At 33.6% G+C, this 23,169-nt stretch overlaps 2 protein-coding genes across 4 annotated transcripts in view; one reads left to right on the plus strand and one right to left on the minus strand.

Moving 5' to 3' along the window:
• LOC142332502 (uncharacterized) overlaps window positions 1-13,883 on the plus strand; it is a 30,495-nt gene extending 16,612 nt beyond the window's left edge. The window contains exons 4-5 of the mRNA XM_075378954.1: window positions 197-610; window positions 13,518-13,883. Coding sequence (XP_075235069.1) covers window positions 197-610; window positions 13,518-13,573 — 470 coding nt within the window. The 3' untranslated portion in view covers window positions 13,574-13,883. The remainder of the gene's footprint in view (window positions 1-196; window positions 611-13,517) is intronic.
• Window positions 13,884-20,931: 7,048 nt separating this feature from the next.
• The window catches only part of Cog1 (conserved oligomeric Golgi complex subunit 1), a 105,431-nt gene continuing 103,193 nt past the window's right edge, over window positions 20,932-23,169 (minus strand). For all 3 annotated transcript variants that reach the window (XM_075378968.1, XM_075378961.1, XM_075378974.1), the window contains exon 18: window positions 20,932-21,289. In XM_075378968.1, coding sequence (XP_075235083.1) covers window positions 21,149-21,289 — 141 coding nt within the window. In that variant the 3' untranslated portion in view covers window positions 20,932-21,148. The remainder of the gene's footprint in view (window positions 21,290-23,169) is intronic.

Consider the following 23,169-nt stretch of genomic DNA (forward strand, 5'->3'; position numbering starts at 1 on the left):
CAAAAACAATGATCACCATGCTTAAGAAAGCTAGCAAGACTATAATGGCAGAAATATCAAGAAGAAATAATAATAGTAATGAAATAAAAAGAATATTAAATAAATTATAATTAGATTAATTAACATAAATAGATTAAAATACAAAATACTTTCAGTGAACAATAAAGTACTATGAAATATCTTATATATTTTTCAGTTCCACCACTGTACATAGAGCAAGTTCAAAAAGATTTTCATGAGCTTATAAAAGATATTCAAAAACTGCACACTCAAACACCAGATCTTGGTAAAAAGAGCTGTCTTCAATGTGTGTCAGTAGCATTAGAATCCAAATATAACGATGTAGGAAATATAATAAATTCCTTAAAAAAAGAATACATTAGTAAACAAGAAAAACAAAATTATATGGCAAGAGCAAAAGATTTGCTTAAAACTTTATACTTCTCTGAAAATCAAATAGATACTCAGTGGAAGTATTCATGTTTACATTTTGAGTCCAATGTTGAAATATTTGAAAACATAGATGAACAGGAGAGACCATTACTAATAAATAAGGATGATGACGCTAACCTTTTAAAATGTATGCATAAATACATCAACATGGAACACTGTAAGTATATCACCACTGTTGGATAACAATGACTTTAAAATTTTTTTATCTGAATTTTAAAAGATGGGTCAGAAAATCTTATTTTATATATACAATATACATCTTTTTAAAAGTTACAATATCCTTCTAAAATATGAACAAATATTTTATCTTAATATTTAAAAAAATTAAAATGTATTTAATTTTTAAAAATGTTCTGGTAATTTTACGTAATTAATATATAATTGTTGAGAATAAAAACATGAAAATTATACAAGTAAAAAGTAAAGTAAAGTAAAGCTGATTAAACGAGTTAAAACTTTTCGATTAGACTTAAGATTTTTAATCATAGGATTGAGAGTTCTCTCTCTGTCTAATAGATAATACATACAACTTTTTAACATCTATAAAAATATAGATATAATATTAAAAAAAGAATTGGACAATAAGGCAGCAATGGAATAAATATTTACATGTAACTAACTGGTTATTTTAAATTGATTAATTTTACTTCAAAATGGTATCAAACTGTCTTGATAATTTTAGGAATTTTTTATACAGCTACACATTGCAATTTCAAATGCTAAATGCTGAACTAAAAGATAAATTTTGAAGAAATTCCAAATAAAATAATAGCAGTTTATTTGGATGCTTTGGCCTGGTTTATGTGTCTATTAAGGAAATAATGACTTTCTTTTTCAGAGTATTATGTAAGATTCTCTTTACATTAACGAATATAAATTACTTGTAATGGATCTTATGTTACAGCTACTTTTTAAATTTAACTGATGTCAAGAAAACCTTTTTGTTTTTTCCTTAAAAGGTTACTTTTTGTGCTTCTGTTATGAATGCATCACAGATACATTGTTCAGTGTACATATGATGTAAGCTGTTTTCCTGGATTTGATTTATTTCTTTACTTAGAAGTTAGAATTTTAAAATGACCTAACTTCTTCAACCTGAAGATGAAAATTGATTATTAAAAATCTGACTTAAGCAACTTCTTTCTTTTCAATTATGTTGCACAAAAAATATGAATACATCAATTGTATGTAAAGCTAGAGATATGGTAGAACAGAGGATACATACAAATTAAAACTTTTATAAAAATGTATAATTCTTCCTTTATTATAAAAAAGAAATAATTAGTTTCAACAGCATCATTCTACTTTTTTCTTTTAAGCAAATGCAATGTAGACTTATATCACTATTCAGTATTTCTCCAATTTTCTTCCTCCAAGTTCCTGATATATCTATAATTCTAGATAGAATTTTACTGGAAATCTGATAATTATGAATTTTTTAGTAATATTTTGTCATATATTTATACATAATTGATTAACTATTACAGCTATAGTTTAAAGAAAATTTGACAATAAACTTCTGTGATAAGAAGCTACATCTTTTTATCATATTCCTTAATGGGGAGTGTCTCTTTAAATTTCTTTAAGACTTCAGGGTGTGGGATCCCAACAGCCTTAGCTTCTGCAACTTTTCTTCCTACTATAGCCCGAGCTGTTGAACACATTATGCTGTATACATACACTACACCAATTACAACATATACCCTTACACAACTACACAAAAAAATTTTACACTTACACTTGGTGATGTTGCAACACCTTACGAAATGAAACTGTAACCCAAGGTGGAAACTATCGTGCCGATGGGTGCATGGCTATCCATGAGTCTTAAACGATGTTCTCTGAGCGCCTGGGTACACCCAGTTGTATTTAGCTCTAGCCTCTGTACGCTTGTGCTCTGCAGAGGTGGTCTAATATTTCCACAGTACTCGTGGGACCTCTTCCCAAATCAGCTGATTTGGAAGTTGAGAGTTCCAGTGTTCAAGTCTTAGTAGTCAGTTATTTTTACACAGATCTGAATACTAGATCGTGGATACCATGGTTCTTTGGTGGTTGGGTTTCAATTAACCACACATCTCAGAAGTGGTCGAACTGACACTGTACAAGACTACACTTCATTTACATTCTTATGTATCATCCTCATTTATCCATTGAAGTATTATCTGAAAGGTAATTACCAGAGGCTGAATAGGAAAAATAAAGAAAAGTACTCATGGGACCAAAATTAGTAATTCCCAAGAAATCCCTATGATGGTTTGTGGTCCGTCTGAAAAAACCACCACCTGAAGTCATGTGAAAAGACCTCTTCAGCATTGTCTGATGGGGAGAAAAACTGTACTGATGAGAACAGTTTAACTGGTGATGGATCCTGTCCACAGTGTAAGAACGTAAGATTTGTTGTTCTTAAAAACAATCAGGAAAGAGGCTCTTTTTAAAAGGTCTCACCTTTACTGATAAAGAAAGTTGTAACAAGACCAATTGGTTCACCAAAAACCATCAGTAAATTGAGGGATGGCACAATATTGGTTGAGGCATTTAGTGACAAAGAGAGTCGATCACTCTAGCATCTCACTAATTCCCGAGGTGTAGAGATGAGATGAATTATTGAGATGTCAGAGTAGAATGGAGGAACCTACTCCTCACTTATTGTAGCATTTAACCTTTCCATACCACCAGAGAAAATAAGAGCAGTTTACATGTCTATTCTATGGTCATATTCTATGACCATTCATTCCCAACCCTCGAGGATGTTTCCAGTGTCAAAGGTATGGTCACACTACAACTTCTTGCTCAAATACTGCAATATGTGCTTGATGCGGAAAAGAATACTAACGACTCTGAATGCCAGGAGTAAGAAAAATGTGTTAACTGTGGGGGATCACATTCAGCTTGCTCATGAGATTGCTAAACTTTTCAAGAAGAGAAGGAAATTCTTAAAATTTGTACTGTGCAGAAGTTATTTCCGGCTGCATGAAAAGAGTATAAAAAGACGCTAATTCCCACAATCTGGTAAAATCGATGACTCTTTTGCAGCAGGTATATCAAAGCAAACCGTTACAAATGCGGGTAACCAACAGTGCAGATCCTGCAGTAATTTGAAGCAGCTTCTTTAAATTTTATCTGATTAGTTCGCCTCGCTTAAAACTATTATTACAGAGCTAGCAAAGAATACAAGCAAGAAGAAAAGTGTTATCGGTGGAAAGACCGACAGTGATTCACCGAAAATTAATTTAGTCGTTTCACCAGCAAATAAAATTCCCGCTGTACCAACAACGCAGCAAACTACCAAGATCTCTATGAAAGGATCAATCAAAAAATCGTCGCCTGTACGATATCTCCGGCCTCCCAGGCTTCCAAGTCCCCACCATCATCTCGACATCTATTCGAGAATATAGAGGTTGATGAGTGCGTTCTACATAGTTTGTGAGCTCTCTTTGAGTACATAGAGGCCTAGTGATTGAAAAAACAAAGCACTTCCTAAAAGTTATAAACAGAAAAAATAAAAACCGAATTGTACTTGACAAATAACATGCACACAGTACTGTAGTAACAGGAATAAAGAGTATTTATGGCTACAAATATTATTCACTGGAATGTCTGCGGTCTCCGTCCACAACGGGAGAATATTGAAATCCTATTAAAGGAAGAAAATCTTCTAATACTTGTCTGCGGAGGCTCACCTCTGTTCCCAGGATGATGCGCCTTTTCGCAGATACGTCTGCGAAAGATGTGACTATAAAACTGAGGGCAGAGGTTGTGAGGGTATAGCTATTTTAATGACGAAAATCGTAATACCCGCCCGTATTCCGTTAGTGACATATAACCCTGCAGTTGCAGTGAATATATTGGCGCCATTCAATATTAATATTTACAGCTTTAACTTTCTCTAAATTCCGACATCAGTGAGGATGATCTATCCAGTCTGTTTTCCCAGATTACTTTATTATGTCGAATAACTGGCCATTTGAACTCCCGTTACCATTCTTGGGGCTCATAGTCATGTTCTCCCCGAGGCAATACAGTTTGTCGACTGAGGAAAAACTTAGATCTCCGCATATTGAACGATGGATCGTACACGTTTGTATCATCTCACATTTACTTCCACGTCTTGATTTGATTTGATTTGGATGGTATTTCTCCCACTACCACCCTATTCGGTCGCCCTAAAGCATAAGACTGAATGTCTGTGCCACAAACGGCTACTGAGCCTTGAATCAGTTTACCGACCAGTGTCCTAACTAGCTCCTACAGCTAACCTAATTGCGTGAGCAAACTAAGCATGATGCCACACACCACTTGCTACGTGTCCCACCGCTCACTTGCAATACATTCTAAAATGGGCGGGCGCACCCCGTCAACTACTAAAATATATATGATATTCAATAAATTAAATTTATCTCGTCAAAACAACAATTCACTGCCACGCCTAGGTCGCTGAATGCCAGCAAGTACCAGTCCACTAGTATTAAAGCACTTAGAGCTTTAATTGGCAGATGGCCAGCCATAAATCTCGGGTAGCTTCCCACAGCAATGAGGTAGGAGTCTTTCCCTTAAATAAACTACTGCTGCCGGTTGAAAAAAGCAACGGCATCAAGGAACACCCACCCACATGGTCCGACAATGCGGCTCACGCCACATTAACTACCGAAACAGATATTGATTCAAGTTCACGTGGTTGGAGAGGACCTGGGCACCCGTTGCCCCTAACAACAAAGGAGAGGCCCTTTGTTTTATTTTGCTTAGTTATTTTATTTATAAATAAATAAAATCTTACAAAAAAAAACACTCCTGTTGGTGAAATATTGACTGAGGTACGACTTGATGATTTGTCTGCCTCTTCAGGAGAGGAGGAACCTAGGGCTGGTGTGTCGGGTGTTTCTATCTCAGCCAAAAGAGATGAATTTACTTGCGAGTTTTGTAAAGTTCTTGCATGTGCAGGATGTTCAGCTTCGCTTTTGCGAGAATTCAACGAATGGTACAAGGTTATGCAATTTTTGGAGAGTTCTAAAAGTGGTTCAATGGGTTCACTGAAGGGGTTTCCGCAAGAGTGAGTGATTTAAATAATTTTTCGTAGCCTTAGTTGAAGGGTATGAGGCTTTAGCTGTTAAGCCTACAGAAGTGAGGGAGGTTGTTATTAAGAAAAATTATTCAGTTGCTGTAATTGTGCCTCAGCGTAAGCCTTATGCTGAGGTATTGAAAGAAAAACGGGAGACTAGTTTGACAAGCAAGCAACTGGAGGTCGTTTGCGTAAATTTAAAAGAGGAGGTGACAAGTAATGAGATGAAGAACGAATTTCAGGTCGTCTTTCGTGAAAAGAGGTAGAGTCTGAAAACTCGAAAAATACGAGAAACATAAAAGGGATTAGTCGTCATTGCTGATGACAAGCAAAATATTAAGGTCATCTCAGACTCCCTCGAAGTCGGGAAAACCGATATGCAGGTCAATCCCAAAAGGAGGAGGTGCCCTAGGGTCATAGTTTATGATATAGGTCGGCGTTTATTTGAGGATGAGTTGATGACTCTTATACATGAACAGAACACTCAGGTAACAGAGATGGACTTTAAGTCCAACTGTCGATTACTGTTTAAAACGGGTAGGCACGAGGCCGAGCGCTGCTACGGCGTGTTCGAGGTAAGTCCTGATCTCCGGAAACACTTTATTATGGCAACTTTATTATGTGGCAACTTACCAGGCGTTCCTAGATAATCTGTTTCCAGTGAAGCAAAAGTTGGCGTTAGGGCGGTGAGACACCATTCCCTGGGGTGCGGGCTGTGGAACCGCTGACTGTAGATATATACTGAGTGGCTTGTCGAATGCCACTGAGAAAGGCTTCGGGGACTGAACAACTTGACCTGGATATTTTTTATCATCTGCTGCTTATCATAAGAGAGCCGCTTGGCAGGCTGATCTCTGGGTACCTTAGCTGGGGTTGCTTTCCGACTTGTTGGAAGGTGACTTTGGTGAGTGTGCTCTTAAAATCAGGAAAGGATCCGAATAACGTCAGCAGTTATCGACCCATCAGCATATTGCCGATAATCGGCAAGTTGCTTGAAAGGCTGGTTATAGAACGGCTCTGGGAAAGCATCAATATGAACTCACTTCTAAATCGAGGCCATTACGGCTTCATGAAAGAGGTTGGCACTGAGGACTGCATCTTATATGCCCTTGCCGAGGTGAAAAGCGCCGACTGTAATTATGGTTTAGCAATTTTTATTGACATAGAGGCTGCATTTCCTTCCTTGTGTTGGAGATCTGTCCTGTATGTGTTAAAACGCGGCAATATTCCCGTAGCCCTGCAGGCTGTAGTACGTGACTGATCGCACGACTCTGTTGAAGGATGCGCACATAATTGTGGAAAAGTCCGTCACCAGGGGAAGCCCGCAGAGCTCCGTTCTCAGTTTCTTGCTCTAGAATCTGGTATTCGACGGATTTTTGGGTCTGACATTCCCGGAAGGGGTCACGGCCCAAGCTTTCGTCGATGACTGTCTCCTGTTAGTTTGTGGTAACGTATGACCGCAGCTAGAAGACCAAGTGCAGGCAGCTTTGTCAGCCGCAGAGGGCAGATTGGACATTCAAAATTTAAAGATTTCTGTGTTCAAGACGAAGTTTATCCTTCTCAAGGGTGCAGACAAATTATTGTACAGTTGTAATCTTCACATAAAGTATAAAGGATGTGTACTCAGCCGAATTCGAGTTCATAAGTACCTAGGTGTTTTGTTTGATAAGAAGTTGCTGTTTTATCAACCACATTAGGAAAGCAACGGCGGACGCCGTCTCTGTGATGCACAATTTTAGGAGGATTGCTCAAAAGGATTACGGATGTCGGGCCGTCATTTGTACATGGTTTACCGAGGTGTCTTCGAAAGTACGACTTCCTACGCGGCGTCCGTTTGGACACATAGGTTGGAAAGAAATCGAGCATTTATTCAAAATGTAAGGAATGCCCATCGCAGAGCCTTAATTGTATGCACTGATATTTTTAAAAAAACCTCCTATGAAGCTACCATTGTATTGGGAAAGGCTAACCAATCGATTTAGTGGTGAAAGTTCGGCCGGTCATGTGGAAATTGCGAAGAGGCAGGGAGGCCGAGGTATTTGGGATGTGATTTCGAGCCAGGCCTGTACCGTAGCGGAACGATGATCTCAATGCACCGGTTCTAACAACCATTGCCCATCTCCCGCCTGCGGAGGAGGCTTAACAGCCTTGCGATGGAAGCACGGGAGCAAGACTGGCACGTCGCGACTAAGGGAAGATCCATGTATAAATTTATAGAGGATCTTGGGGGATGGTATGCCTTTCCTTCGTTTTTAATGGCAACGGGAGCCCCAGGGTTCTCCAACCATATAAATTTAAACCAATATTTGTTTCAGTTCCACCTGGCAGCTGATGAGCTGTGCGTCTCCTGTCGAACGAACACATGTTGTTCGACTGCCCAGCTCTTTTGGGGTCAGAAGTCAAGCCACCCTGCAACTTAGAGGTCGAGGGGAAAATTAGGCACTCTCAAGCGCCGAGTCAATGTGGCGAGAGCCGCATTGTCGTGAGGGAATTCCTTGATTCGGTTGCTTTGTTCAACCGACATCAGTAGTTTACCTAGGGGAAAAGACAACAATTCCGAAATTGTTGTCAGACCAGAAGAAACACTAACTTTAAGTGTCCCAAGAACTGATTAATCCTGCCGAAAATGACCCTGATTTGTTAAATAGGGTAATTACATTCTACGAATCATGGGTTTATGAGTATGACCCAGAAACAAAGACACAATCATCACAGTAGGCTGAAGTTTGGCACGACCGAAAAAATTGTGACAAAGTTAGTCGAATGTGAAGACAATGATAGTGGTGTTCTTTGATTATATGGGTATCGTGCATCAAGATTTTGCTCCTAGGGCGCAGACAGTAAATCAGGAATTCTATAAAAGTGTCCTTCAGCGTTTTCGTGAAAATGTGCGGAAGAAACGTCCTGCATTCTGGCGAGGCAAGAATTGGGTCTTCTTGTATGACAACGCACCGGCACTTCCTGCGTTCTCGATCGTGTAATTTTTGGCCAAATTCCAAAATTTCTGCGTTTCTGCAAACCCCTTATTCACCTGATTTTGCCCCTGGCGACTTTTCTTTTTTGTATGGTAGTTGTATATTTTCGTATTTAACATTTTAGTTTAAGTTTTTTATTTTGTCTTTGTTTTTATATTTTAATTTTTGTTTTTAAATTTCTACTAAGTTTTTATTTTGTTTTAATGCTGTTGTTGTCCTATTATATTTTAAACTTTATTTTTATATTTCATATTTTTGTTTTCCGGGCGATAATAACACGAAAATGTTTTCCGCCCCACCCCAGAAAAAAAAATCTGCTGCAGTGGTTAGGAGAGTGATACCATCATCATATACTTTCATCGCTTTATAAGGTATATTATCTTCAAAAACAGTCATCATTACCAAGAATAATATTGGTCCAAACATAAAACTTTGTGGTACATCAACTTCTACATTTGTCATCTTTTATATAATTTTAATAGTATGAATTACATTTTTGCCTCCCTTTAAATAAGAAATTATTAAACTTACTGCTGACGTATCCATTTCATACTTTTTTCTTCTTTTTTTTAACCTCCGAAACTACCGTTAGGTATTACTTCAAAAGATGAGATCAATGACAAGTAGCGTGTGAAAATGTCATGCCTGACCGGGATTCAAATCCAGGGACCTCGGATGAAGGACCGAAACGCTACCACTCGCGCCAAGGAGGCCGGCCCATTCCATATTTGCTAGCTTCTTCACTACTATGTCATGGGCCACACAATGTATCCTTTGACTAGTCATAAATAGTTGCTCCTAAAAGCATACTGGACTAGAAAGTTATCTATTATAAAATTCACTATAATTTTAGCTACATTGTACATTTATTACTTAATATTATTCTTTTATATTTATTTTCTAGTAATTTATCAAAAATGCCAAACCAAAATAATTGCAAGCTAATAAAATTAAATTGACAAGATTTAAATAAAAGTTTTATTAAAAACATGCCATAAAAACCTTTTCTAAATGTCTGATTTGCTTAAAAATTTGCCTAGTTAAAAAAACAACTGCAAGTAATAAAATACGTGAATAAAAAAAATAAAGCTAAAGTATACTATGTTAAATACAGTATTCACTCTTATGTTAACACAAAGCAGCACATCATTTAAATATAAGCCATTAACATAACATAAATATTATTTAACTATCAGAAGCAACATAATCTGTTAAGGTTTTATCTAAATAATACAACACTGTAAAAGAAAATGAAATTCTTTCCAGTTCTATTTTAGAAAGGTTTCATTGTATAAGACCTTATTCATTGAGACGTGATCGGGACTTAACACTCAACTTGTACTTTAATATGAAATTTTTACAGACTTTTGAAAGAAAAGTACAGTATTACTTCGGTCGCATGGTGGGATTGCAAGTAAAATTGAATTCTCTTTACGTTTTGAGGTACAGAGAGTACGAAAATACCATTCACATAAAATGTAATTTTCTTATATATAGGTCTATGTATAAAATTTGTGGCTTGAAAATCTCCAAAAATACTACATCAATTTCATTGAAATTTAGATACTCTGTAGTAATTTTTATGAAGTTGTGCATGGGAAAATTTTATGAAGATTGCTTGAATCATCTCTGAGTTACTCCCAATTTAAGGTCAACTTTGTAATGGGTATTTTCATATGCCCTTATGCAGGGAGTGAGTTTAAACTTGATGCCTGAGTGTAGGGTCAACTCGTTATTTTTAATTATTTAATTAAATCACAGTTATAAAAATTTAGTTTTCATATAACAGAAAATATATTTTAATTTAAATAAAAAAAAAAAAAAACTATATTTATAAAAAAACTATACTTCTTTTAGTTTTCTCATTTAATTTATGTTTTGTATATTTCTTGCAAAAAAAATTGTATAAAATACTTATCAAAAAATATTATATAAAATAAAATAATGACAGTTGGTCTTCTTACACAGAAATTCGCAAGAATTTAAAAAAATGTTTGTCATCGTAAGTAATTTTTTCTCAATCTATTCTAAGCATTTTTTTATTAGTAGTACAATTTAGCCAAGAGGTATAGTACAAAACTGAAGTATTAAAAATAATTCACTCAATACGTGCTTACTAATCAACTTGTTTGAAATTGTTTGCCTTAATTCTTTGATAGAAAACATTTGAAGAAATTGTTATTATAAAAAATATGTTATAGAAAAGGTGTAGCTTCTTTTTAACAATGTAAAAAACTTTTCATACAAAAGTTTTTAAAAATTATATTAGATGTAAATTTTTTTATTTTTATGAAATCCAACCTGCTTAAATAAATTTTAAAAACTTACAAAATAAAAAACTTGAAATAATTAAAATAAAAGATCTTTTTATGTCAAAAGGGAGGTGACTCCCCTGTACTAACATTTCAGAATTACTTGGTTTAATGAATTACACTGGTCAAAAAAATTTAATTTTTTGTTTGTTAAATGAAAGTAAATGAATGATTATTATAGGATTTTTTATGCTGAATTCATATATGTTAATATTTTTTTTATCAGGCTCACTTTTTTGTAATTGAAATTTCTTTTGAAACAAAAAAATGTATGGTAAATGTAGTATGAAAGTACATTACATGCATTATGTACTCACCTAAAATCTATTTATTTTGGATTATCTGCTGTAATTCTGTGTGTAGATCTGTCCTTTTAGATTCCAACAGTTGTCAGCTAACATTTTTAGGTTCCGTTTTTCCTGGCATTGTGTTTCCATAGTAGATATCTCTTGGTGAAAGCGTTCTCCATGTTTAACACTGATAGCGCCAAGATTATTAGGAAAAAATCCAAATGTGAATGTAGGAAATTGATTTTTAGTGTCATGTTACACCCAAGTTCTTTGTAGTTTTGAAGGTATCCACTAACAAGTTCACTGAAGTTACTGGCCTTATGGTTTCCTAGGAAGTTGTTTACTGCATTTTGAGATGATTTCCATGCAGCAACCTTCAAGTCATTCAAACATTCTTCAAACACCAGATCACTCATTAGTTTTCTTATTTGTGGTCCAACAAATATACCTTCCTTTATTTTAGCATCGCTTCTATTAGGGAATTTTTTTTAGAAACTGAAACCCTGCACCATACAATTCATTGCTTTAACAAAATTTTTGAATAAACCTAGCTTAATGTGTAGTAGCAGAAGATAAACTTTTTCTGGTTTTACTGATGCCTGATGTAACAACATTCTCTCCTTCAGTCAGTACATTTCTCTTTGGCCACAATTCTTTTATGTAATAGTTTCTCTTATCCCTGCTGTCCCACTTGCACAAAGAGCAACAGAACTTAGTGTATCCAAGTTGCAGTCCAAGTAAAAGTGCTGTTACTTTCAGATCACAAATATTTCTTATACTGAATCCTGCTCAATACAAGTTTCATATTATCATAAGACTCGTTCATGTGAACAGCGTATGGTAATGGTATTGACGTGTGTTTATTTCCAATGTGAAGTAGAACAGCTTTCAAACTAAGCTTTGACGAGTCAATAAAAAATGGTCATTTGTCAGGATGGTGTATTTGTCCCAAAGCTTCCAGTAAAGAGTCCACATCATTACAGTATACTAAGTTTTTGTACTTGAAGAAGAAATGTTTAAATTCTGACTGTCTGTTATGGAAAGCACTTATTTTATTGTTTGGTTGTAAAAGATGTCATCCTTTCAGTTTTGATGCCTTTTCTACTTGATTCTTTGATAAATTTAGACCATGAACCAGATAATTTATTCTGACTGATTAATTAAATCGGACATTTAATTAACATTTTAGAAAATATTTATATATTTTCTAAAATATTTGGATCTCTCTCTTAATCGCCTGATACGTCAGCACAAGATCTGACATTTTCATCTTCATCTAAGATCCATATTTCTGATGGTAGTGGAATTGGAAACTTTTGGCAATCTGGCACTGGCCGCATGTCAGAAGGAATATCAAGGTATTTAACAGTATATCTATTTTTAACTGGTATCCCAGATATCATTAATACACAAAAATAACTGTCTGGGGTGTGGATCCTTCGGTTCTCTACACCATTGGAATTGCAAATGGCACGTGACCGGTCAACAATGTTACACAAGAACCACAGAAAATATGAGGAGCCCAAGATTTGTCCTGATCATCTAATTTACATCCAAAATACAATCCATATGATCTTTTTATTAGTGGAGTTATATTTCTTTTCTGAGACTTCAATGTTACCTCAGCACCGATATAGCAGAGATTGTTTGGATGATTAATGCAACTGTGAGACAGTTAATACATTACAATAACTAATATTTTTTAAAACGAAACACTTTATAAACCCACTAATTTAATGAACATACGCTCACTTTACTGAATAACATATACCTGCAAATACGAAAGCCAGCTACAAAACTGAATGTTACACACACGAGAACTTACACTAAAATGAGAATTTAAAATATTTCTCTAGTCTGCATGACAGTTTATAACTAAATATAATAACAACAGAAATAACTAATAATGATATGTTTATAGTAAGATGAAAATAGGAAGAATGAGTCACATTCTTGTTCATTTTAATTAGTGTGTAAATAATAAACATAATGACTAATGTCTAACAAATCAATGCAACAACAATTAAGGGCTGTAATAAATAAACAAAAGCTATTTAGCTGACAGATAATATAATGAAATACGTTTACAAAATGCTAGGCTTATGAAGTTCATGCATGATACTATCTGAAAATAAGAATGGTAGTTATAAAAAAACTAAGCCTAATAGAAGAATTCTGATTTCATATTTGAAATGAGCATGAAAAATACTATAAGAATCAGTTGTTCACTCTCATTTAACTAAATCATTGTTGACCAGTGTTATCCCTCCTTAAAAAGGACTCCTAGATTCTAAGTACCTTTATTTTTTTCTAAAAAACATTGCAGGTAGTGAATATATTGAAGAAATTACCACAATTTAGTATTTATTCATAGGGTTACTAAAAAACAGTACTTAAGTTATTCGCTCATTATTAAACCTTTCTTTTACAGGGCTATTGTTGTTACAACCAGAAGAAGATGAAGATTTGGAGTTAGCATTTGAATAAGAGAACCAAAATCTTAAAAGAACGAAATATTATCAACAAGAAGATATAAAAATTTGGAATTAGCATCTGATTAAAGGTGAAAACTCAAGATATGAAATTTGATATCACTGTACTTCAATATTAAAACTGCCTAATTTAAAATTTTTATTAAAAGATTTTCATAAACTAACAATTCCTTTTAAAACCAGAAAACATATTCACATGTTATGCTAAATTGTTCTACCTTACTTAAATGCTATTTAAAACACAAAAAAAAAATAGTGCTTATGTAAATAACTTTATTCAAGCCTGTTTCATAAAAATAAATAAATCTTATTTTAAAATATCTTTGTTAATTTTTTAAAAACCTTTATTACAGAAACTCATTGGTTGAATCAGGTTATATTATGTTGCGTAAATCTTGTTAAAATTCACTGAAGTGGATAATTACTTTTGTTGGATTTGAATAACTATTTTATCATAGTAAAAAAATGTATTAATGACTTTATTTCAGTTAGAAAAGGTATCAGATAGATTATATCATGGTTAAGCAAAGATTTAGAAATCAACTCGTCGACTGCAAAACTTACCCTGGAGCAGACATTGATAGCGACCATAGTTTAGTGATAATGAAATTTAGATTGGGGTTTAAAAACCTGAAGAAAAGGTGTCAGATGAATTGGTGGAATTTAGAGAAGCTTGAGGAAGAGGAGGTAAAGAAGATTTTTGAGAAGGGTATCGCAAGAGGTCTGAGTTAAAAAGATAAGGTAGAAAATGTAGAAGAAGAATGGAAGTATGTTAAAAAGCAGCAGAAGCAATCTTAGGCGAAACAAAGAGAACTGATAGAAAACCTTGGGTTTCAGACAATATATTGCAGCTGATGGATGAACATAGAAAATATAAGAATGATAGTGATGAAGAAAGTAAAAGGAACTATCAACAGTTAAGAAATTCTATAAATAGTAAGTGCAAACTAGTGAAAGAAGAGTGGATTAAAGAAAAGTGTTCGGAAGTGGAAAGAGAAATCAACATTGGTAAAATAGACGGAGCATACAGGAACGTTAATGAAAATTTTGTGGTACATACATTAAAATCTAATAATGTGTTAAACAAAGATGGTACACCAATTTAAAATACGAAAGGAGAAGTTAATAAGTGGGTGGAATATATTGAAGAGTTATATGGAGGAAATTAATTAGAAAATGGTGTTATCAAGGAAGAAGAGGAACTTGAAGAGGATGAAATGGGAGAAACAATACTGAGATCTGAATTTAAGAGAGCATTAAAAGATTTGAATGGCAGAAAGGCTCCTGGAATACACGGAATACTTGTAGAATTACTGCGCAGTGCAGGTGGGGTAGCGATTGATAGATTATACAAACTGGTGTGTAATATTTATGAAAAGAGGGAAGTTCCGTCGGACTTTTAAAAAAGTGTTATAGTCATGATACCAAAGAAAGCAGGAGCAGATAAATGTGAAGAATACAGAACAATTAGCTTAACTAGTCATGCATCAAACATCTTAACTAGAATTCTGTACCGAAGAATTGAGAGGAGAGTGGAAGAAGTGTTAGAAGACCAATTTGGTTTCAGGAAAAGTATAGGGACAAGGGAAGCAATTTTAGGCCTCAGATTAATAGTAGAAGGAAGATTAAAGAAAAACAAATCAACATACTATACTTGGCATTTATAGACCTATAGACCTAGAAAAGGCATTCAATAATGTAGACTGGAATAAAATGTTTAGCATTTTAAAAAAAATTAGGGTTCAAATATAGAGACAGAAGAACAATTGCTACCATTTACAGGAACCAAAAAGCAACAGTTCCAATTGAAGAACATATGAAAGAAGCCGTAATAAGAAAGGGAGTCCAACAAGGAAGTTCCCTATCCCCGTTACTTTTTTATCTTTACGTAGAACTAGCAGTTAATGATGTTAAAGAACAATTTAGATTCAGAGTAACAGTACAAGGTGAAAAGATGAAGATGCCACGATTTGCTGATGATATAGTAATTCTAGCTGAGAGTAAAAAGAATTTAGAAGGAACAATGAATGGCATGGATGGATGAAGTCCTACGCAAGAACTACCTCATGAAAATAAACAAGAACAAAACAAAAGTAATGAAATGTAGTAGAAATAACAAAGATGGACCACTGAATGTGAAAATAGGAGGAGAAAAGATTATGGAGGTAGAAGCATTTTGTTATTTGGGAAGTAGAATTACTAAAGATGGACAAAGCAGATGCAATATAAAATGCCGAATAGCACAGGTGAAATGAGCCTTCAGTCAGAAATATAATTTGTTTACATCAAAAATTAATTTAAATATCAGGAAAAGATTTTTGAAAGTATATGTTTGGAGTGTCGCTTTATATGGAAGTGAACCTTGGACGATCGGGAGTACTTGAGAAGAAAAGATTAGAGGCTTTTGAAATGTGGTGCTATAGGAGAATGTTAAAAATCAGATAGGTGGATAAAGTGACAAATGAAGAGGTGTTGCGGCAAATAGATGAAGAAAGAAGCATTTGGAAAAATATAGCTAAAAGAAGAGACAGACTTATAGGCCACATATTAAGGCATCATGGAATAGTTGGTTTAATATTGGAGGGACAGGTAGAAGGAAAAAATTGTGCAGGCAGGCAATGTTTGGAATGTGTAAAACAAATTGTTAGGGATGTAGGATGTAGGTGGTATACCAAAAATAAATGACTAATACTAGATAGGGAATCTTGGAGAGCTGCAACCAGTGAAGACTGAAGACAAAAAAAAGGCTTTTTCTCTTCCTTGAGCAAATCTGGCAGAATCATAGAAACAATAGGCTGATTGGATAACCAGGTGTTCTCATCTTGTTCCAGAAATGACAGACCATTACACCAAAGTTGTAACGAGATTAATACATCTGGTACACAACCACGTGACAAGATGCCTGCAGGGTTATCCCTTGAAGGAACATGCTTCCTTAAGCATTCCTTAGTTAACTGTTGTATTTTTCAAACTCTATTTGCGATAAATATCTTCCATCTATTAGGAAGTGAAGACAACCAGTAAAGAACTACCTTAGAATCTGACCAAAACTGGATTGAATCAAAATTTATACCTAAAATCACTTAACCTTATTGAATAGATGAGATAACAGAAGAGCTGCGTTCAACTCTAACCTTGGAATAGAGATTTGCTTGACAGGCGCAACTCTAGACTTTGAACACAATAAGTGGGTTTCAACGTGTTCATTACTATCAACTAATCTGATGAAAAGACAAACACCATATGCACTGCTACTTGCATCACAAAATCCATGCATATTGATAACTCTTATTTAAACTACTAATTTTAACTAATCTAGGAATCTTAAAATTACTTGACGATTTGAGCTGAGAACACAGAAAATTCCATTTTTCAACTAGCAGAGTGGGAAGAACTTCATCCCATTGAAGGTTAGCGCACATAACTCTTGGATGAACACTTTAAATGGAACAATTGTAGGAGCAAGTAGACCCAAAGGATCAAACAATGAAGAAATAATTAACAAAACAGAACGTTTAGTGTAAGAAGTATTATTATCCTTTGGTTTGATTTGATAAATGAAATCATCACCTCGAGGATTCAAATATAACCCAAGTATCTAGATATTTTCATCCTTGTCTAATTTGATGAAGGAATTAGAATCGTCAAACATACCAGGCATGTTTCAATGATATTTTTGCAGCAAAAGTCCGTATTTGTTAAGCAATAATGAAATATCATTGTGTAATTCTTTTACCTGAATGTTGTCAGAACCAGTGAGCAAATCAACGACATAAAAATCTTGCTTGATTGATCGGCAAGCTTGAGGAAAGGAGGCTTGATTTTGATACAAAATTTCAATCAAACATCTCGTAATTAGAAAACTTTAAGGTGCCAAACCGTAAGTAACTGTTTGTAAATTGTAAGGAATTATTGATGAGTTTTTATTATCGTACCAAAGGATTCTTTGCATCTTCGGAAAATCTCCTGATAGCACGTAGCTATGAGTTCTAAAACGAATTATAATTGAAAATAAATCTTGTTGTACTACTGGACCTGTAACAAGAATTGAATTGAGTGAATGGCCATTCTATGTTTTAGCACTACCATCAAATACTACTCTGGTTTTGGTAGTGGTGAAAGATTCACGAAATACTGCGTGGTGAGGCAAATAAAACTTTTCAGATGGAGCCTTACACCGAGATGAATCTACAGGTTGCATGTGATCTAATTCTTGATATTCCTTCATGAGATTGAAGTAATCTTCCTTAAGTTTAGCGTTTTTCTGAAATCAACAATGTAACAAATTGAAACGATGCTTTGCATTCTTATATGAATCTCCTAAAGTACAGTTTTCCTTACGAGGAAGAGACAACAAATTTGCCTTGATCATCACAAAAGATATTTTCAACTAATTGTTTTCCGCAGAAAGATTCCTCCTTGGTCGGTAAACGATCTTCGATCTCTTCAGATCTCCAAAATGACTCTAAGAGGAAAGTTGTTCATTGCCAACAAGAAGTGATATTGAATCTGAATTATTTCTCCGTTTAATAGGTTTTTAGTAGGAATTTGACCAGAGACTATGAAACCAAGATGAGTTTATTGAAGTATGGTATGATTGGAATTATGAGTTAATTGGACAAGCTTAAGCAAAGAAAGATAATATTCAGCGCCTATAAGAATATCGACTGCCCAGGAACATTAAAATTAGGATCGGCAAGAAAAAGGTGTCAAGGAATTTCCCAGTCGGTTACGTCTATAAAATCATTCGTTAACAAACCTGTAATAGATGGCAGTATATGACATTTCAAGTTAAAATTTCATACCTAGAATTAATATTTACATCAACACTTAGCTTAGAATTAGTAACAACATTACTAATACCCGAGATTGGCATCAAAACAGGTTTGGTTTAAAGCTCAAGTTTAGCAGCAAACCTTTCAGTACAAAATGAAATCATCGAAGTGGAATTAAGTAAAATCCTGGATTGAACGAAATTACCTTGTTTATCCTTGACGTTAACTACAGCTGTTGCAAGTAAAACAGACTTATTAGGTTCTGATTTTAAAGTATAATATGAACTATTAGCCCTAGGAGCTTGATTCGGCTTAGAAGATTTAATTGCTGGCTCTTGCAGCGTTTTATCTAAATGAATTAGTGTATGATGCCTTCGTGAGCATTTCTTTACATCTATGATTGCTCTTGCAATCTTTCACAACAAACTGTTTACTTAAACAATTACGATATAAATTTTTTTGCAATACAACATTTTTCCTTTCATTAACATTATAACTTAAAAATGTATCACACTGATGCAATATATGGTTGTCAGTTTTACATAATGCACCCAGAAAATTATTAGAATTATTTACTTAAAATACATTTTTACTAGAGCTAGGTTTTGAATAATCATATTTTTTGCTGCTAAAACCTACATTAGACGGCTGTGCCTTTTCATTACGTTGAATTATGTTGGTGGATTCAAGCAACTAACGCTTAGATTCTATTAGTATCTTAGTTACTAGGGAATTCATTAGCTTCTAATGTTTGTTCCCTGTCTCTTAGTATTCAAATTTAAATTTTGAGTAATTAATTGTATTATAATAAATTCTAAATAATCAATATTTAGATTATTCAATGCATTAATATTTTAATTACTTGATCAATGAATTAGGTAAATTTTCAGATTTTCCTTTTTTGATGAATTTAGATTAATTTCTATTGCATGTTTGGCTGCAATTAGTCGTTTGTTGTCATAACGAGCTTTAAGTAAGTTTATTGCAATTTTATAATTTTCAGACGTTACTGATAAATTTTTTATTACATAGAGTGCGTTACCTTTTAAGAAATATGTAAGGTAGTCAAATTTTTCAACATTAGAAAATTCTTCTCGTTTATGAACTAACCTATTAAAAAGATCAAAAAATTTATTCCAAGCTCTGAAATCAACGTGAGAGGGCTCAATTTGTATAGGTTTTAATGTAATTGGATTGGGCGCTTATTAATCATTTTAATTGCATCAGTCACCTCTGAAATTTTGAAACTATTTTCTAGTTTTTTATGTTTTAATTTAAGTTTATGAAAAATATTATATACGTCCCTGACTTCTAAGTCCTTGTCTGTTGCATCTTTATGCAATTCTATTTCAGACTGAACTCCAAAAAATGTTTTTTTCGTATTCTAATAGTTTGTCGAATTTAATAGTGAACATGCCATAATTGTCTGATTCAGACTTGAAATTGTCAATGAATGTTTTTAGTTTAGCTAAGCTGTTTTTAATAATACCTCGTTTCTTAATTAAATCCTTAAATTCCATATTTACTGGAATTACAATATTAACAGAGATAAGTTAAATTGATTAGAAAATAAATTATCGTACTAGTAGATATAAACAAGGTTGAATCTTACGTAGTATGGTTAGGTTATTGTCTATGATTAAAAGTTGAATGAACCAGATAACTAGAACGTGTTTTTGATAACGATTTCATATGCTGGCTTAGACCTTCCTTCAGGTCAAAACGAACCAATATAACATGAACTAACAAGCTCTGACAAGTGAAGCTTACAAAAAAACCGGTCTTATAACCCACAACGTATACCTGCCGCTGTTATAGTACCAAACTTAACTGTATGTTGCAAACCATTGAAATATTTCACCAATATTAATTGCACCTTTGAATGTATAAATACTGCTTGATTCGGTGACTTAATTCGACCTTATGAATCCTGCGTTGAATCTTGTTCCTCGATCTGACAACTTGGTGACTTGACTATCCAGTGACACCTCGACCCACTTGATCCGGCGATGGAGGACCATGGGCAAATGCAGTAGGTTTTAGAGCGAGGGTGTACTAATTTTGTTGTTAGATGATGATGATAAAATGAAACGCCTTGTTCTTGATGAATCGTTGTTTAATTTCTTTTTACACATAAATTTACTTGAACATTATCAAGAATTACAACTAATATATATACTTGAACATAATCAAGTAACACTAAGCCTAAGTGTCCATCCGGACTGAAATGAAAAACATGACCGTAATGTACAGGATTCTAACATCGAATAAACGTCGCCTAAACCATCATAACCGCTACTGGCGGTATACTGACGTAGAATGATCGTATGATCCTAGCTTGCCGGTAAGCTCCAGTAGCCACTAGGTAGCAGAACCCGACGGCTAGAAATAGAATGTAAAATATGGTTTAAACAGTTAACTTCATTTCCTACCAGCAGATTGTAGTAGCAGCAGAATAGTTCATTTTACATGCTGAGACAGATAACACATGTATTTAGTTTTAATTCTTTAGAACAAACATATTCTAAAGAGCAGATATATGATAAAGCATTAATTGGAAAAATAAAAAGAGTAATAATGAATTTTTAAAAATAAATTTATTTTGCTGCTAGGATGCAATTTACTATACTGTTTATTAACTAAGTAATATTTTCTGTAACAATTTAGTTTTCCTTCATTTCCTTAATAACTTTCAATAGCTATTTAAAAATAAGAAAAACATAATTATTTATAACACATAGAAAGTATTTTAATAACAAAAATACAAACAGAATTTTACAACTGTTGGTCATAACTTAGCCAAACCAATCAGAGGTCATTGAACCAAAAAATGAAGATGCTGTACTTGCAACAGCTGCAGTTGCCTTTGAAGATGCTGACAATTGCTGAGTATCTGGTTGTTGCTGAAGTTCAGTGCTGATAACATTTTTAACCATCTGAAAAATATTGCATATAATATTTTAATGTATGGTTTAATATATATAATCATATATAATAATGTAAAGTTTAGTTTCTTTTATTAGGTTTGACTTATCCAGTTTTAAAAATAACAATTTAATAAGTAAAATCTTCACCAACAATAAGGCAAAACCAGTTTTTGGCTCTTAAATTAAAAAAATATAATTTTTTTAAGTTATTTAACATTTACAAAGTTTATCCAGCCGAAAAACAATAAATTTTTAGAAAACATTTTTTATTTTAATTTTCTTGTTCTTTAAATTTCGTGTTATTTAATCTTGGACAAAATTTTTTTTTTTCAGGGAGCAATATTCTTAAATATTCATGATAATTACAAAAGAAAATGCAAATGTTAATTACTTATTAATTATCTTACATAGTGAAAAAACTGAAGTGCACATAATGTAAAAATTTAGACAAGTTAATTACATATTAATTATCTTACATAACTGATAAAACTGAAACGCACACAAAATAAAAATTTAAATAAGTACTCAGGGAAGGAAATTTAATTCCACTGTAATTTTGCTTATGCAATACTTGGTTGTGACATAACTTTCACTTATTTTCAACAGGAAAAAATTAGACTATAAAAATTCCAAGTAAAAGTTTCATATGCAAGGTGCTGCTTCTCATCAACCTGTCAGAAGTGATGCTGAAATATATTATGGTGGAAATGAATGCAAAACATTTAATCAAGATCAAGACTGTGATGAATTATTATGATAGTGCTGGTGCTAATGATTGCTAATGTTTCAGATTAAAAATCTTATAAATCAGCAGATTACAATATTTATGAAATGTAAATCTCTGATGTATTAATATTAAAATAAAGACAAAAATAATTTAGATTTTGAGGGAGTTGGGTCAAGCCCTAAGCACCTTATCCACTAATTTGGTTTTTATGCAACTGCTGGGTAGAAAGAGTTCCTGAGCTGTATCACAGGTCCCACTGACCTGGAAAGTGACTGTCCCATCAGAGCAGTTTACTTACTGCCTTGTCCATGACCAAAGTAAGATGAAGAATGTACATTCTTAATAAGATGCCCAATGAACAGGACATACCTAAATTCTGATTATATTTGTATGGGTAGGTAGTAAAGCTATTCCAGACATAAATGTCTATAATTCTTGCAGGATAGTTGGCATAATTTACAGATCGGGTTTTCTAAAAAAAATACTAAGTAACAAAGAGAACTTTTGTAGATTTCATGACTGGCTTTCATGATCAACAACTGCATCACTAATTTCCAATCTTACAAGAGTGCCATATCAAAATATTAATCTTCCAAATTACAATTATACAAATATTTTATAATGAATCATTTGACAGCCAAGTAAAGTGAACTTGAACTGCAGGTATATTTTCTCAGACATTATAAAAGAATACAGTTTCATAATTCTATTAACTATTTCTCTCTTTCATTGTTTTTTTATTATGGGCATATCAACTTTAACAAGTTTTTTACAAATTCCCTTTGACGCTAGCCATAAAAAAAAAACAAAAAAACAAAAAAAAAACGTAATTTAGAAGTTTGTATATGCATAAGTAGTATGTGTACAGCAGTGATTCTTAACCTTTTTAGCTCTATGACCCCCAAAGAGTAAAAAAAAATATGTATAATGAACATTTTACAAGCCCTCAACTCCAACTCAATGAAACCTACTGAAACTATTTAGCTGTGTTGACAGCAATGGGTATGAATATATATGTATGAAGTGTACAAACATGAGCAATTTACAGGTTCCAACTTGATGTGTATGTGCTCCTTGTAATTTGATCTGCTTGCATAATATTCGCTGTGAGAGCATCATGTTCGAACATGCAAATAATACATTTGAAGAAGTCAAGTTCTCA

Source organism: Lycorma delicatula, chromosome 1 (genome assembly GCF_047948215.1).
Source record: "Lycorma delicatula isolate Av1 chromosome 1, ASM4794821v1, whole genome shotgun sequence".
NCBI lineage: Eukaryota > Metazoa > Arthropoda > Insecta > Hemiptera > Fulgoridae > Lycorma > Lycorma delicatula.